Raw genomic sequence first — 13,650 nt, 5'->3', positions numbered from 1 at the left:
TATTCGCAGATACCTTCAACCTCTTTTTACAACAGTCTGAGGTCTCTATCTGCTTCAAGAAGATGACCATCGTCCCAGTACCAAAGAAAAGCCAAGCAGCGTGCCTTAATGACTATCGTCCGGTGGCTCTGACATCCATCGTTATGAAATGCTTCGAAAGGTTAGTCATGGCACGAATCAATTCCAGCCTCCCAGATTGCCTGGATTCACTACAGTTCACCTATCACTGCAACAGGTCCACAGCAAATGCCATCTCACTGGTCCTGCACTCAACCCTGGAACACCTAGATAACAGAGACACCTATGTCAGACTCTTATTTATCGACTACAGCTCAGCCTTCAACACCATTATTCCTACGAAACCCATCTCCAAACTCCGTGGCCTGGACCTCGGCACCTCCCTCTGTGACTGGATCTTGAACTTCCTAACCCACAGACTACAAACAGTAAGGATAGGCAACAACACCTCCTCCACAATCATCCTCAACATCAGTGTCCCACAAAGCTGTGTCCTCAGCCCCTTTCTATACTCCTTATACACCGATGACTGTGTGGCCAAATTCCCCTCCAATTCGATTTTCAAGTTTGCTGATGACACCACTGTAGTGGGTCGGATCTCAAACAATGACGAGACAGAGTACAGGAATGAGATAGAGAATCTGGTGAACTGGTGCGGCAACAATAATCTCTCCCTCAATGTCAACAAAACAAAAGAGATAGTCATCGACTTCAGGAAGCGTAAAGGAGAACATGCCCCTGTCTACATCAATGGGGACGAAGTAGAAATGGTCGAGAGCTTCAAGTTTTTAGGTGTCCAGATCACCAACAACCTGTCCTGGACCTCCCATGCCGACACTATAGTTAAGAAAGCCCACCAACGCCTCTACTTTCTCAGAAAACTCAGGAAATTTGGCATGTCAGCTACAACTCTCACCAACTTTTACAGGTGCACCATAGAAAGCATTCTTTCTGGTTGTATCACAGCCTGGTCTGGCTCCTGCTCTGCCCAAGACTGCAAGAAGCTACAACGTGTCGTGAACGAAGCCCAGTCCATCACTCAAACCAGCCTCCCACCCAGTGGCACTGTCTACACTTCCCGCTGCCAGCATAATCACGGACCCCATGCACTCCGACATTCTCTTTTCCACCTTCTTCGGGAAAAAGATACAAAGGTCCAAGGACACGTACCAACTGACTCAAGAACAGCTCCTTCCCTGCTGCCATCAGACTTTTGAATGGGCCTACCTTATATTAAGTTGATCTTTCTCTACACGCTAGCTATGACTGTAACACTACATTCTGCACTCTCTCCTTCTCTATGTATGGTATGCTTTGTCTGTATAGCATGCAAGACACAATGGTTTGCAACGTATACAGGGCTGCATGGTGGCACAGTGGTTAGTACTGTGCCTAACAGCACAAGGGACCCGTGTTCGATTCCCGGCTTGAGTCACTGTCTGTGCGGAGTCTGCACGTTCTCCCCATGTCTGCGTGGGCTTCCTCCAGGTGCTCCAGTTTTCCCTCAGTCCAAAAGATGTGCTGGTTAGGTGTGTTGGCCATGCTAAATTCTCCCTCAGTGTACCCGAACAGGTGCCGGAGTGTGGCGACTAGGGGATTTTCACAGTAACTTCATTGCAGTGTCAATGTAAGACTACATTTCCGCTTTCCTCCCACAGTCCAAAGATGTGCGGGTTAGGTGGATTGGCCATGCTAAATTGCCCCTTAGTATCAGGGGGACTAGCTAGGGTAAATTCATGGGGTTCTGGGGATAGGGCCTGGGTGGGATTGTGGTCAGTGTACACTTGATGGGTGGAATGGCCTCCTTTTGCACTGCAGGATTCTATATGTGACACCAATAAATTAAAAACTTTTTAAAAAATGATAAATCAAATCAGAAACTTTAAATCTGTTTCTCTCTCCACAGATACCGCCACACCTGCAGAGGTTTTCCAACATTTTGTTTTTTCACATGTGCAGTATTTTGCTTTTATCATACTGGTTTGGTAATATCATAGAGCAGTTTAAAACATCAAATCAGTTTAATATAGTGAGCTCTCAAAAACAACCCCATATCCACTGTTTCTTACAAAGGATTGCAAACCAACTGCCTGTTTATTTTACATTTGCTATCTCCTGTTTCTATTCTATTTCAGCTTGGAATTAATCATATTTGGACTAAGTGCATACATGTGGCTTGGATTTAACTTACATCAGGCACTGAACACTAAGTATCCAACTCAAGGGTTCTCAGCCACTGCTGGGAGGGGGACTGACAAATTCCCCGGTCCCAGGATTACTGCACACTGGAGCGCTCTCCCATTCTTTCCCCCCGCTGCCCAGGAGCGGGATTCCCGCTCTCTCCCCGCTGCCCAGGAGCGGGATTCCCGCTCTCTCCCCGCTGCCCAGGAGCGGGATTCTCGCTCTCTCCCCGCTGCCCAGGAGCGGGATTCCCGCTCTCTCCCCGCTGCCCAGGAGCGGGATTCCCGCTCTCTCCCCGCTGCCCAGGAGCGGGATTCTCGATCTCTCCCCGCAGCTCAGGGACGGGACTATTGCGCCGCCCCGCCGTCCAGGGGCGGAATCCGCGCCGACCAGCGGCGCGATTCTCGCTTGCTCGCTCTCTCTCACCGCTGCCCAGGACCAGGCCTCCCACGAGCCGGGCCTCCCGCCGCCGCCGCTCTGTCGCCGCCATCTTCACCGAGTCCGTCCTCTCACATTGCTGCCGCCCATTTCCTCGGGCTGTTGGGCCTTTCTCCACCTCATAGTCACGGAGGATGGGGATTTGCCCGTCTCCGGGTGCGGCCTGTCCTCACTGCGGTCTCTATTTAAAATCCGCCCCCGATCCCGGAGCCTCTGCCCCGGAATCGCCGCTCTGACAGCAACATGGCGACACGCCTGCGCACAACCGTCCGCCGGCTCCTACTGAGGCTGCGCAATACTGTCCGCCGGCTCCCTACTCCAACTGGGCCTGCGCACAAACGTCAACCGGTGCCCTGCTCCAACTGGGCCTGTGCACAACCGTCCACCGGCTCCCTGTTCCAACTGGGCCTGCGCACAACCGTCCACCGGCTCCCTGTTCCAACTGAGCCTGCGTAATACCGTCCGCCGGCTCATTGCTTCAACTGAGCCTGCGCATTACCGTACGCCTACCCAGTTGTGATTACGGTTTGAAAATCATTCTGGCAGCTAAAGTCTGTGAGGAAAAGAACTTCCGCCATCTTTGATAATGGCATTTGTGCTCCTTCCCTGTATGCGCTAGAGAGCATGCGCAACAAAAAATACCCAGCCCACAATGAAAAGAGAAAATGCTGGAAAGACTCAGCATGTGTAGAGAAAGAGAGTTAATCTTTCCGATCTGAATGTCTCTTCCACAGAAACAGACCAATTTGCCCAACCCCTGATCCACTGGAGCCTCCTCCATTCCTTATCTAACTCTGTCAGCATTAACCTCTATTCCTAATTTGCTTCAATTTATAAAAAAAGATTCGCAATTACTGTAACCACCTTTGCAACCTCAACATTTTACAATTTATATCAATGACTTAGATGAGGGGAGTGAATCATTGAATCCCTACAGTGCAGAAAGAGGCCATTCAACCCATCGAGTCTGCGCTGATTCTAACCCAGGCTTACCCCGTAACCCCACGTATTTAACCCACTAATTTCCCTAATCTTCACAATGTTAAAGTTTTTTTATTAGTGTCACAAGAATCATAGAGGTTTACAGCATGGAAACAGGCCCTTCGGCCCAACTTGTCCATGCTGCCCTTTTTTAAACCCCTAAACTAATCCCAATTGCCCGCATTTGGCCATATCCCTCTATACCCATCGTACCCATGTAACTAAATGCTTTTTAAAAGGCAAAATTGTACCCGCCTCTACTACTACCTCTGGCAGCTTGTTCCAGACACTCACCACCCTCTGTGTGAAAACATTGACCCTCTGGACACTTTTGTATCTCTCCCCTCTCACCTTAAACCTATGCCCTCTAGTTTTAGACTCCCCTACCTTTGGGAAATGATATTGACTATCGCGCTGATCTATGCCCCTCATTATCTTATAGACCTCTATAAGATCACCCCTCAGCCCCCTACACTCCAGAGAAAAACGTCCCTGTCAATCCAGCCTCTCCTTATAACTCAAATCATCAATCCTGGCAGCATCCTAGTAAATCTCTTCTGCACTCTTTCTAGTTTAATAATATCCTTTCTATAATAGGGTGACCAGAATTGCACACAGTATTCCAAATGTGGCCTTACCAATGTCTTGTACAACTTCAACAAGACGTCCCAACCCCTGTATTCAATATTCTGACCAATGAAACCAAGTATGCTGAATGCCTTCTTCACCATCTGTCCAGCTGTGACTCCACTTTCAAGGAGTTGTGAACCTGTACCCCGAGATCTCTTTGTTCTGTAACTCTCCCCAACGCCCTACCATTAACTGAGGAAGTCCTGCCCTGGTTCAATCTACCAAAATGCATCACTTCGCATTTATCTAAACTAAACTCCATCTGGCATTCGTCAGCCCACTGGCCCAATTGATCAAGATCCCGTCGCAATCCAAGATAACCTTCTTCACTGTCCACTATGCCACTAATCCTGGTGTCATCTGCAAGCTTACTAACCATGCCTCCTATATTCTCATCCAAATCATTAATATAAATGACAAATAACTTATTAACAGTGCAATTTGCAATAAGTAGGCTTACATTAACACTGCAATGAAGTTACTGTGAACATCCCCTAGTCACCACACTCCAGCACCTGTTCGGGTACACTGAGGGAGAATTTAGCATGGCCAAACCACCTAACCAGCACATCTTTCAGACTGTGGGAGGAACTCAGAGCACCCAGGGGGAACACACGTAGACACAGGGAGAATGTGCAGACTCCGCACAGTGACCCAAGCCAGGAATTGAATCCTGGTCCCTGGTGTCATGAGGCAGCAGTGCTAACCACTATGCCACCGTGCCACCACAACTTGGAACACTAAGAGGCAATTTAACATGGCCAATCCACCTAACCTGCACCTATTTGAATTGTGGGAGGAAACTGGAGCACCTGTGACTAAATGACATCTTCTGCTCCTGTTTTGTATGTATGTTGTGAAGAATACTGCTGAGGGTATCCCGAAACCCAGAATGGTAACCAGTTCTTAATTGTTTAATTTGCAATTTGGTATGACACAAGAAATCATATGCAAACCAGTGAAGAAAGGTCCAGTCTTTTATAATCATTGAAATAAAATAATGTTTATTAAATTGTAAAAATACATAACAAAGGTATAGTTAACTGCAGTCATGACTACAGAGGATAGGATGTGAGAGGGAGCCAGGAGTGCATCAAATCTAGTGGTAACAACAGCTGATGGAGACTTTCAGCAGCAGATGATCTAAAAGCAGGTGCAAAGTCAGATCGTTTGATTTATTAGTGTCTCATGTATCAGTATACAGTGAAAAGTATTGTTTCTTGCACGTTATTCAGACAGCATACCATTCATAGAGAAGGAAAGGAGAGAGTGCAGAATGTAGTGTTACAGTCATAGCTAGGGTGCAGAGAAAGATCAACTTATGCAAGGTAGGTCCATTCAAAAGTCTGATGGCAGCAGGGAAGAAGCTGTTCTTGAGTCGGTTGGTACGTAACCTCAGACTTTTGTATCTTTTTCCTGATGGAAGAGGGTGGAAGAGAGAATGTCCGGGGTGCGTGGGGTCCTTAAATATGCCGGCTGCTTTTCCAAGGCAGTGGGAGCAGAATTAGCAACAGAAGTCGGCAAATTCAGCCCTTCGAGCCTGCTCCGCCATTCAATCAGATCATGGCTGATCTCTCCCTGATCTCAAATCCACCTCCCCACCTGTTCCCCATGTCCCTTTATTCGTTTTTAAAATTAGAAATATATCTATCTCCTTCTTGAAACCATTCATGATGTGGAGATGCCGGCGTTGGACTGGGGTAAACACAGTAAGAAGACTCACAACACCAGGTTAAAGTCCAACAGGTTTATTTGGTAGCACAAGCTTTCGGAGCACTGTTCCTTCATCAGGTGAGTGTTGAAACCATTCAATGATTCAGACTCCAGATTAGCTGTCGTGTCTCCTCTATGAGAACAAAATAATGAGTTTAAGCAGCATTTTCTGATTCTATTTGAGATTTCCAGCACCCGCAGCATTTTGCTTCTATTAAAATAAGTATTTAATTGGCTGTGAAACGTTTGATATCTCCTGAAGTTGTGGAAAAGCTCTGGAAGTTGCAATTCTTTCTGAGAATCTGTGGCAGACTGGTTGCTGGAGTAAGTCACTGCCCATTCACTCTGCCCTGTTCCCTAGCACTGTGTGAGGGTAAAAGGATGGAGTGAATCTGGGGCTGGGCCCTGGCTGGAGCTGTAAAAAGGCACCGCTGGGATTCGAACCCAGGATCTCCTGTTTACTAGACAGGCGCTTTAACCAACTAAGCCACGGCGCCGCCGAACCAGCCTCCGGAATCGGCGCTTTTGGGCTCAGCGCGCCTGCGCACTGCACCAGCCCATTCATAAAAACCAGCAGCGGAGAGCGCGCCTGCGCACTGACAGCCAGGGGGCGGGGCACTGGGTGGGTCAATGGGGATAATGGGAGGGGCCATGGGGGTAATGGGAGGGGCAATAGGGATAATGGGCGGGGCAATGGGATAATGGGAGGGGCCTGCCTTTAAACTCTTATAATGGGAGGGGCCATGGGAATAATGGGGATAATGGGAAGGGCAGTGGGATAATAGAAGGGGCAATGGGGATAATGGGAGGGGCCATGGGGATAATGGGTGGGTCAATGGGGATAATGGGGGGGCAATGGGGATAATGGGATAATAGGAAGGGCAATGGAGAGGCAGTAGGGATAATGGGAGGGGCCATGGGGATAGTGGGAGGGGCAATGGGAGGGGCAGTGGGGATAATAGGAGGAGCAATGGGGATAATGGGTGGAGCAATGGGGATAATAGGGGGGCAATAGGGATAATGGGGAAATGGGAGGAACAGTGGGGATAATGGGAGGGGCCATGGGAATTAGAGAGGGTCAATGGGGATAACGAGGGCAATGGGTATAATGGGAGGGGCAATGTGATAATAAGAGGGGCAATGGGGAAAATGGGAGGGGCCATGGGGATAATGGGGAGCTGTGGGGATAATGGGGGCAGTGGGGGCAATAGGGATAATGGGGGGCTGTGGGGATACTGGGGGGCAATGAGGGTAAGTGGGGGCAATAGGGTTTGTGCCTCTCAGTAGCCAACACAGTCTGAAAGCGACCTTCAATTGGACAAGCTGGAAAGATAGCTTTTCTGAAACTTCAACCACCGAGTAATCCAGAGGGATAATCCAGACTGATGCTCTGGGAATAAGGGTCCAAATCCCACCACACAGCAGCTGATGGAATTTAAATTCAGTTACTTAATCTGGAATTGAAAGCTAATCTCAATGATGGTCCCTACTAAACAATCTGGTTCATTAATGTCCTTTGAGGCAGGAAGTCTGCTGATCTGGTCTAACAGCACTCTGGGTGTGTGCCTCAGGGGCTGCAGCGGTTCAAGAAGGCAGCTCACCACCACCTTCTCAAGGGGCAATTAGGAATGGACAACAAATGCTGGCTTAGCCAGTGACAGCCACATCCCATGAAAGAATATTTCAAAACTCAATGAGCCCTTGAGGGCAATTCTCCGACCTCGCTGCGCCATTAGTAGATCATGCCAGTCCTGGAGAATTGTGTGCGGGTTTAAAAATCCAATTCACACCCAGCGTCAAACAGCTTGTGAGTCTCCTGGCCGCTTCCTCATTGCAAACTGGATCATGCCCAGAAAGGGAGCGAGGCTGATTAGTAGTCTTCAAATATACAGAGGCCGTTCTAATCCCAGCGCATGGAATTCACCAGCCTTCAGACACAGCCGGTGGTGTCAGTTAGGTACTGCCAGTGTGTCGGGGCAGTGCTGAGGGGGTAGGGCCTGAGTGGTTCCATGATGGGGGCGGGGGGCAATGCACAGTGCAGGGAGCTGTGCAGGTGGGGGGGATGTGCAGAGGTGGATCGTGACAGCAGTCTTGATGGGTGGAGGGGCATGCTGGGGTTCGGGCAGGGTAACCCATTGGGAAGGCTCCGATGTTGACAACCCATGTCAGGGAGGAGGAGCATGACGCCGCTGTGGGGTGTGGGGGGGGGGGGGGGGGTGCCCAATGTCCATGGTGGGGGGAGGGGTGGGTCTCCTATTGCACAGGAAAATCAGGGCATCCTTGCAAAACGGTGCCCGAGAGCTCTGAAGCAGGTCTCACCGGCGTGTTTAGCAACACTCCCTCCCCCATGCTGATAGCCCAACTCCCCAAAAAATGACAGACTGTGGCAGTGCGGAGTGTGCCTGAGAGGCTGCTGCAAATCACTCCATTATTTTTGTCATTATGGCACTTCGAATGTTATTGGGAGAATTCCGTTCCTTATCTTTTGTATTAAGTGTATTGAATGACTTTTGAAAATCCAAAGACTGGTTCCGCACTCGACTATCCTGCAAATTATATAATCAGAAAACTCAAATACATTTGTTAAAGACAATTTCCCTTTCATAAATCTGTATCACTTCCTCAAACCTACCTCTTTGATCAAACTGTTAAGTCATCTGCCCTCATATTTCCTTTTGAGGCTTGGTGCCATAATCCTTTTGATTTATGTTGCAGTGAAGCACCTTGAGATGTTTTATTAAAGACACAATATAAATGTAAGATGCCAACCTCTAACCACAATGCATTTAAATCCTTCTCCTGATCTTCAAGGATGATGTGGAGATGCCGGCGTTGGACTGGGGTAAACACAGTAAGAGTTTTAACAACACCAGGTTAAACCTGGTGTTGTTAAAACTCTTACTTCAAGGATGTCCAGACCTCATTCTCCTCGCTTGCTTCCATCTCCCGACCCTGGCCCCTCGTTGCTCTCCCCCTCCCTCTATTCACCCTGCTCGCTCAGAGCTGATCCCACTTGCTCTGACTCTGACTGAGAGAGGTGCAAGTTTTCCTTGGGATGGAGGGGCTGAATGGCCTCCCTCATCCCTGTCTATCTTGCGATATGTCCTTTTCCAAAGTCCAGTGCTAGGAATTTTCACTCTGCTCATGTGTCATCATAGTCAGCACTGATCTGCTGCACCGTTATGGTTCCCCGATGGTTTAAGCAGCTCTGTTGAAGTGCCTGTTACTGATTAGATTCAGTAAGAAGTCTCACAACATCAGGTTAAAGTCCAACAGGTTTATTTGGTAGCAAAAGTCACTAGCTTTCAGAGCGCTGCCCCTTCATCAGGTGAGTGGGAGTTCTGTTCACAAACAGGGCATATAAAGACACAAACTCAATTTACAAAATAATGGTTGGAATGTGAGTCTTTACAGGTAATCAAGTCTTAAAGGTACAGACAATGTGAATGGAGAGAGGGTTAAGCACAGGTTAAAGAGATGTGTACTGTCTCCAGACAGGACAGTTAGTGAGATTTTGCAAGCCCAGGCAAGTCATGGAGGTTACAGATAGTGTGACATGAACCCAAGATCCCGGTTGAGGCCGTCCTCATGTGTGCGGAACTTGGCTATCAGTCTCTGCTCAGCGACTCTGCGCTGTCATGTGTTGTGAAGACCGCCTTGGAGAATGCTTACCCGAAGATCAGAGGCCGAATGCCCGTGACCGCTGAAGTGTTGCCCAACAGGAAGAGAACTTGCCCGGTGATTGTCGAGCGGTGTTCATTCATCCGTTGCCGTAGCGTCTGCATGGTCTCCCCAATGTACCATGCCTCGGGACATCCTTTCCTGCAGCGTATCAGGTAGACAACGTTGGCCGAGTTGCAAGTGTATGTACTGTGTACCTGGTGGATGGTGTTCTCACGTGAGATGATGGCATCCGTGTCGATGATCCGGCACGTTTTGCAGAGGTTGCTGTGGCAGGGTTGTGTGGTGTCGTGGTTACTGTTCTCCTGAAGGCTGGGTAGTTTGCTGCGGACAATGGTCTGTTTGAGGTTGTGCGGTTGTTTGAAGGCAAGAAGTGGGGGTGTGGGGATGGCCTTGGCGAGATGTTTGTCTTCATCAATGACATGTTAAAGGCTTCGGAGAAGATGCCGTAGTTTCTCCGCTCCGGGGAAGTACTGGACGACGAAGGGTACTCTGTCCACCGTGTCCCGTGTTTGTCTTCTGAGGAGGTCGGTGCGGTTTTTCACTGTGGCGCGTCGGAACTGTCGATCGATGAGTCGAGCGACATATCCTGTTCTTATGAGGTCATCTTTCAGCATCTGGAGGTGTCTGTTGCGTTCCTCCTCATCTGAGCAGATCCTGTGTATACGGAGGGCTTGTCCGTAGGGGATGGCTTCTTTAACATGTTTAGGGTGGAAGCTGGAGAAGTGGAACATCGTGAGGTTATCCGTGGGCTTGCGGTACAGTGAAGTGCTGAGGTGACCATCAAGGACAGAGTACCCTTCGTCGTCCAGTACTTCCCTGGAGCGGAGAAGCTACGACATCTTCTCCGGAGCCTTCAACATGTCATTGATGGAGACGAACATCTTGCCAAGGCCATCCCCACACCCCCACTTTTTGCCTTCAAACAACTGCACAACCTCAAACAGACCATTGTCCGCAGCAAACTACCCAGCCTTCAGGAGAACAGTGACCACGACACTACACAACCCTGCCACAGCAACCTCTGCAAGACATGCTGGATCATCGACACGGATGCCATCATCTCACATGAGAACACCATCCACCAGGTACACGGTACATACACTTGCAACTCGGCCAACATTGTCGACTTGATATGCTGCAGGAAAGGATGTCCCGAGGCATGGTACATTGGGGTGACCATGCAGACGCTACGACAATGGATGAATGAACCCCGCTCGACAATCACCAGGCAAGAGTGTTTTCTTCCTGTTGGGCAACACTTCAGCAGTCATGGGCATTCGGCCTCTGACCTTCGGGTAAGCGTCCTCCAAGGCGGCCTTCACGACACATGACAGCGCAGAGTTGCTGAGCAGAGACTGATAGCCAAGTTCCGCAAACCATAACCAGGATCTTGGGTTCATGTCACACTATCTGTAACCCCCACGACTTGCCTGGGCTTGCAAAATCTCACTAACTGTCCTGTCTGGAGACAGTACACATCTCTTTAACCTGTGCTTAACCCTCTCTCCACTCACATTGTCTGTATCTTTAAGACTTGATTACCTGTAAAGACTCGCATTCCAACCATTATTTTGTAAATTGAGTTTGTGTCTTTATATGCCCTGTTTGTGCACTGAAATCCCACTCACCTGACGAAGGAGCAGCACTCCGAAAGCTAGTGGCTTGTGCTACCAAATAAACCTGTTGGACCTTAACCTGGTGTTGTGAGACTTCTTACTGTGTTTACCCCAGTCCAACGCCGGCATCTCCACATACTGATTAGATTCACAGCAGGGCTAATAAAAATCCAGGTCTATACAGGAAACTGACTTGGATTAAATTCACGACCCAAAATATTTGGGTAAGATTCAGTTTAAGGAATGAAAGAAATTACAACCCCAGAGAATTTGTTAGTTGTTTTATTTGTAAGGATGAAAGAGATTACATTTTAACCTCTGTGTGAGCATCCTTCTTAATAAGTGATCAGACGCAATTAAATCATAAAGTGTCCACAAAAAGTGATTTAAAACTAGAAAACAAATCAGGACTGCCAATCCCAAGGCAATTGCTAGAAATAGGGAGAAACATCATCTTTGGGACATTCTGTTGTAATCCTGAAACATTTCTATTCTCCAGAGAGGGGGGTATGGGGCCCGGGTTGGGGGTACACTTTGACCTTACGTTAGATAGGGAGACAGGCAGATTAGCAGGGATTGAGGAGACACTGAACATTGGTGTTCAGGACATGGTGGTGACTGAGTTATAGAGAAAGGTTGAGGAGGTGGTGAAGATTCCAGGGCAGCTAATGAAATGAAATGGTTAAATTGGGAGAGAGTTTGGGAATGAGATCCAGTCAAGGGGGGCACCAGTGCAGAACGCACAGCCTTGCTGAAAGATAGCGGTTAGGGAAAGCCCTCTTCCTCAGGGATAGTGGTTAGGGAAAGCCCTCTTCCTCAGGGATAGTGGAACAGGTTCCAGCAGGAGGGAGTTTGATGGGGGTTCTCAGCACCTTCAAATATCTGTCAGGAAAGATGGCTGAAGGTCAGAGAGAGGCTGACATCATCATTGAGCTCCTCCCAATGGAGGAATTTTGTATCCCTGTAGGACAGGCAGAGGAGAGGGAAGGAATTCCATTGTGGAAAAAACATGCAGCAGATGCAGCAGCACTAATGGATTATGTGACCTTTCCTTGATCCATGGTGTGGTGGGTGAGGTGGTGGAGGAGGTGGAGGTGGAGGTGGGTCTGGAGCTGGGGCTGAGAGGCTTGGCAGAGTGGGCAGAGTGAGATGAGATGGTGATGGCGACAGACGGCAGAACACGCAGAGGGTCAGAAACTCCGAGTCATCGTCGTGCCAGCTGGAGAACGGCTTTTCACAATGTGTACACTGAGGAAAGGAGGAGAGACATCATCGAGAGACAGGGCAATGGACACGCTCACAGACACATGCACACACACATACACACACAGTACACGCACACATACATACACACACAGACACACACACATACATGCACACACACATACATGCACACACACATACACACACACATACACACACAGTACACGCACACATACATACACACACAGACACACACACACACATATATGCACAGACACATGCACACACACATACATGCACAGACACACGCACACATACATACACACACAGCACACGCACACACATGCATACATACATACTCAGACACATGCACGCATACATACACACACAGCACACGCACACATACGTACACACACAGACACACACATACATGCACAGACACATGCACACACACATACATGCACAGACACACGCACACATACATACACACACAGCACACGCACACATACGTACACACACAGACACACACATACATGCACAGACACATGCACACATACATACACACACAGCACACGCACACATACATACACACACAGCACACGCACACACATGCATATATGCACACGCATGCACACTCGTGCCACATGCACATACACACACCACCCACACACACACATACCACCCACACACACACACAGACACACCACACACACACACACACACACAGACACACACACACCCCCGCAGGTACACCCCACACATGCCACCACCCCCCCTCCCCCCCCTCAGGTACACACACCCTCTGTAGGTGCAAGCACACTCTCCACATCGCCACAAGCACACAGACACAAATATATATTAACCAATTTCCTTTTGAAAGTTCCTATTGAATCTGCTTACACTGAGCATTCCAAATCACAACAGCTCACTCTGCCGATTATCTTCAATCTCTGTCTCTCTGGTTATCAACCCTCACACCACTGTTATCAAAACTCTTCATGATTCCGAACACCTCCGTCAAATCTCCCCTTAACCTCCTCTGCTCCACGAACAACCCTGAATTTTCTAGTCTCATGTATCTGAACTCCTCATTTTTTAATTAGTGTCACAAGTCGGCTTACATTAACACTGCAATGAAGTTACTGTGAAAATCCCCTAGTCGCCACAATCCGGCACCTGTTTGGGT

At 48.7% G+C, this 13,650-nt stretch overlaps 3 protein-coding genes and 1 non-coding gene across 6 annotated transcripts in view; 1 reads left to right on the top strand and 3 right to left on the bottom strand.

Annotated features, from left to right (window-relative positions):
- Positions 1–2,898, bottom strand: part of lrp3 (low density lipoprotein receptor-related protein 3) — a 43,115-nt gene extending 40,217 nt beyond the window's left edge. For 2 of the 3 annotated variants that reach the window (XM_078210452.1, XM_078210451.1), the window contains exon 1: positions 2,626–2,892. Coding sequence is in view for 1 of the 3 variants with exons in the window: in XM_078210450.1 (XP_078066576.1) it covers positions 2,626–2,689 (64 nt within the window). In the remaining 2 variants the exon portion in view is untranslated. Of the gene's footprint in view, positions 1–2,625 lie in introns of all 3 variants that reach the window. The other variant, XM_078210450.1, reaches the window with a different exon arrangement.
- Positions 1–13,650, top strand: part of cebpa (CCAAT enhancer binding protein alpha) — a 373,760-nt gene that overhangs the window by 272,700 nt on the left and 87,410 nt on the right. The window lies entirely within an intron of this gene.
- On the bottom strand, positions 6,385–6,458 carry trnat-agu (transfer RNA threonine (anticodon AGU)). The gene has a single exon. It is a non-coding gene; the product is annotated as a tRNA-Thr (tRNA).
- The window catches only part of LOC144492435 (WD repeat-containing protein 88-like), a 52,540-nt gene continuing 50,470 nt past the window's right edge, over positions 11,581–13,650 (bottom strand). Inside the window, exon 11 of the mRNA XM_078210443.1 lies at positions 11,581–12,509. Within this exon, the coding sequence (XP_078066569.1) occupies positions 12,291–12,509 (219 nt within the window). The 3' untranslated portion in view covers positions 11,581–12,290. The remainder of the gene's footprint in view (positions 12,510–13,650) is intronic.

The sequence above is a fragment of the Mustelus asterias genome, chromosome 4 (assembly GCF_964213995.1).
Source record: "Mustelus asterias chromosome 4, sMusAst1.hap1.1, whole genome shotgun sequence".
Classification (NCBI taxonomy): Eukaryota; Metazoa; Chordata; class Chondrichthyes; order Carcharhiniformes; family Triakidae; genus Mustelus; species Mustelus asterias.
Note: the sequence above shows the minus strand (reverse complement) of the source record. Positions and strands in the feature narration are given on the sequence as shown.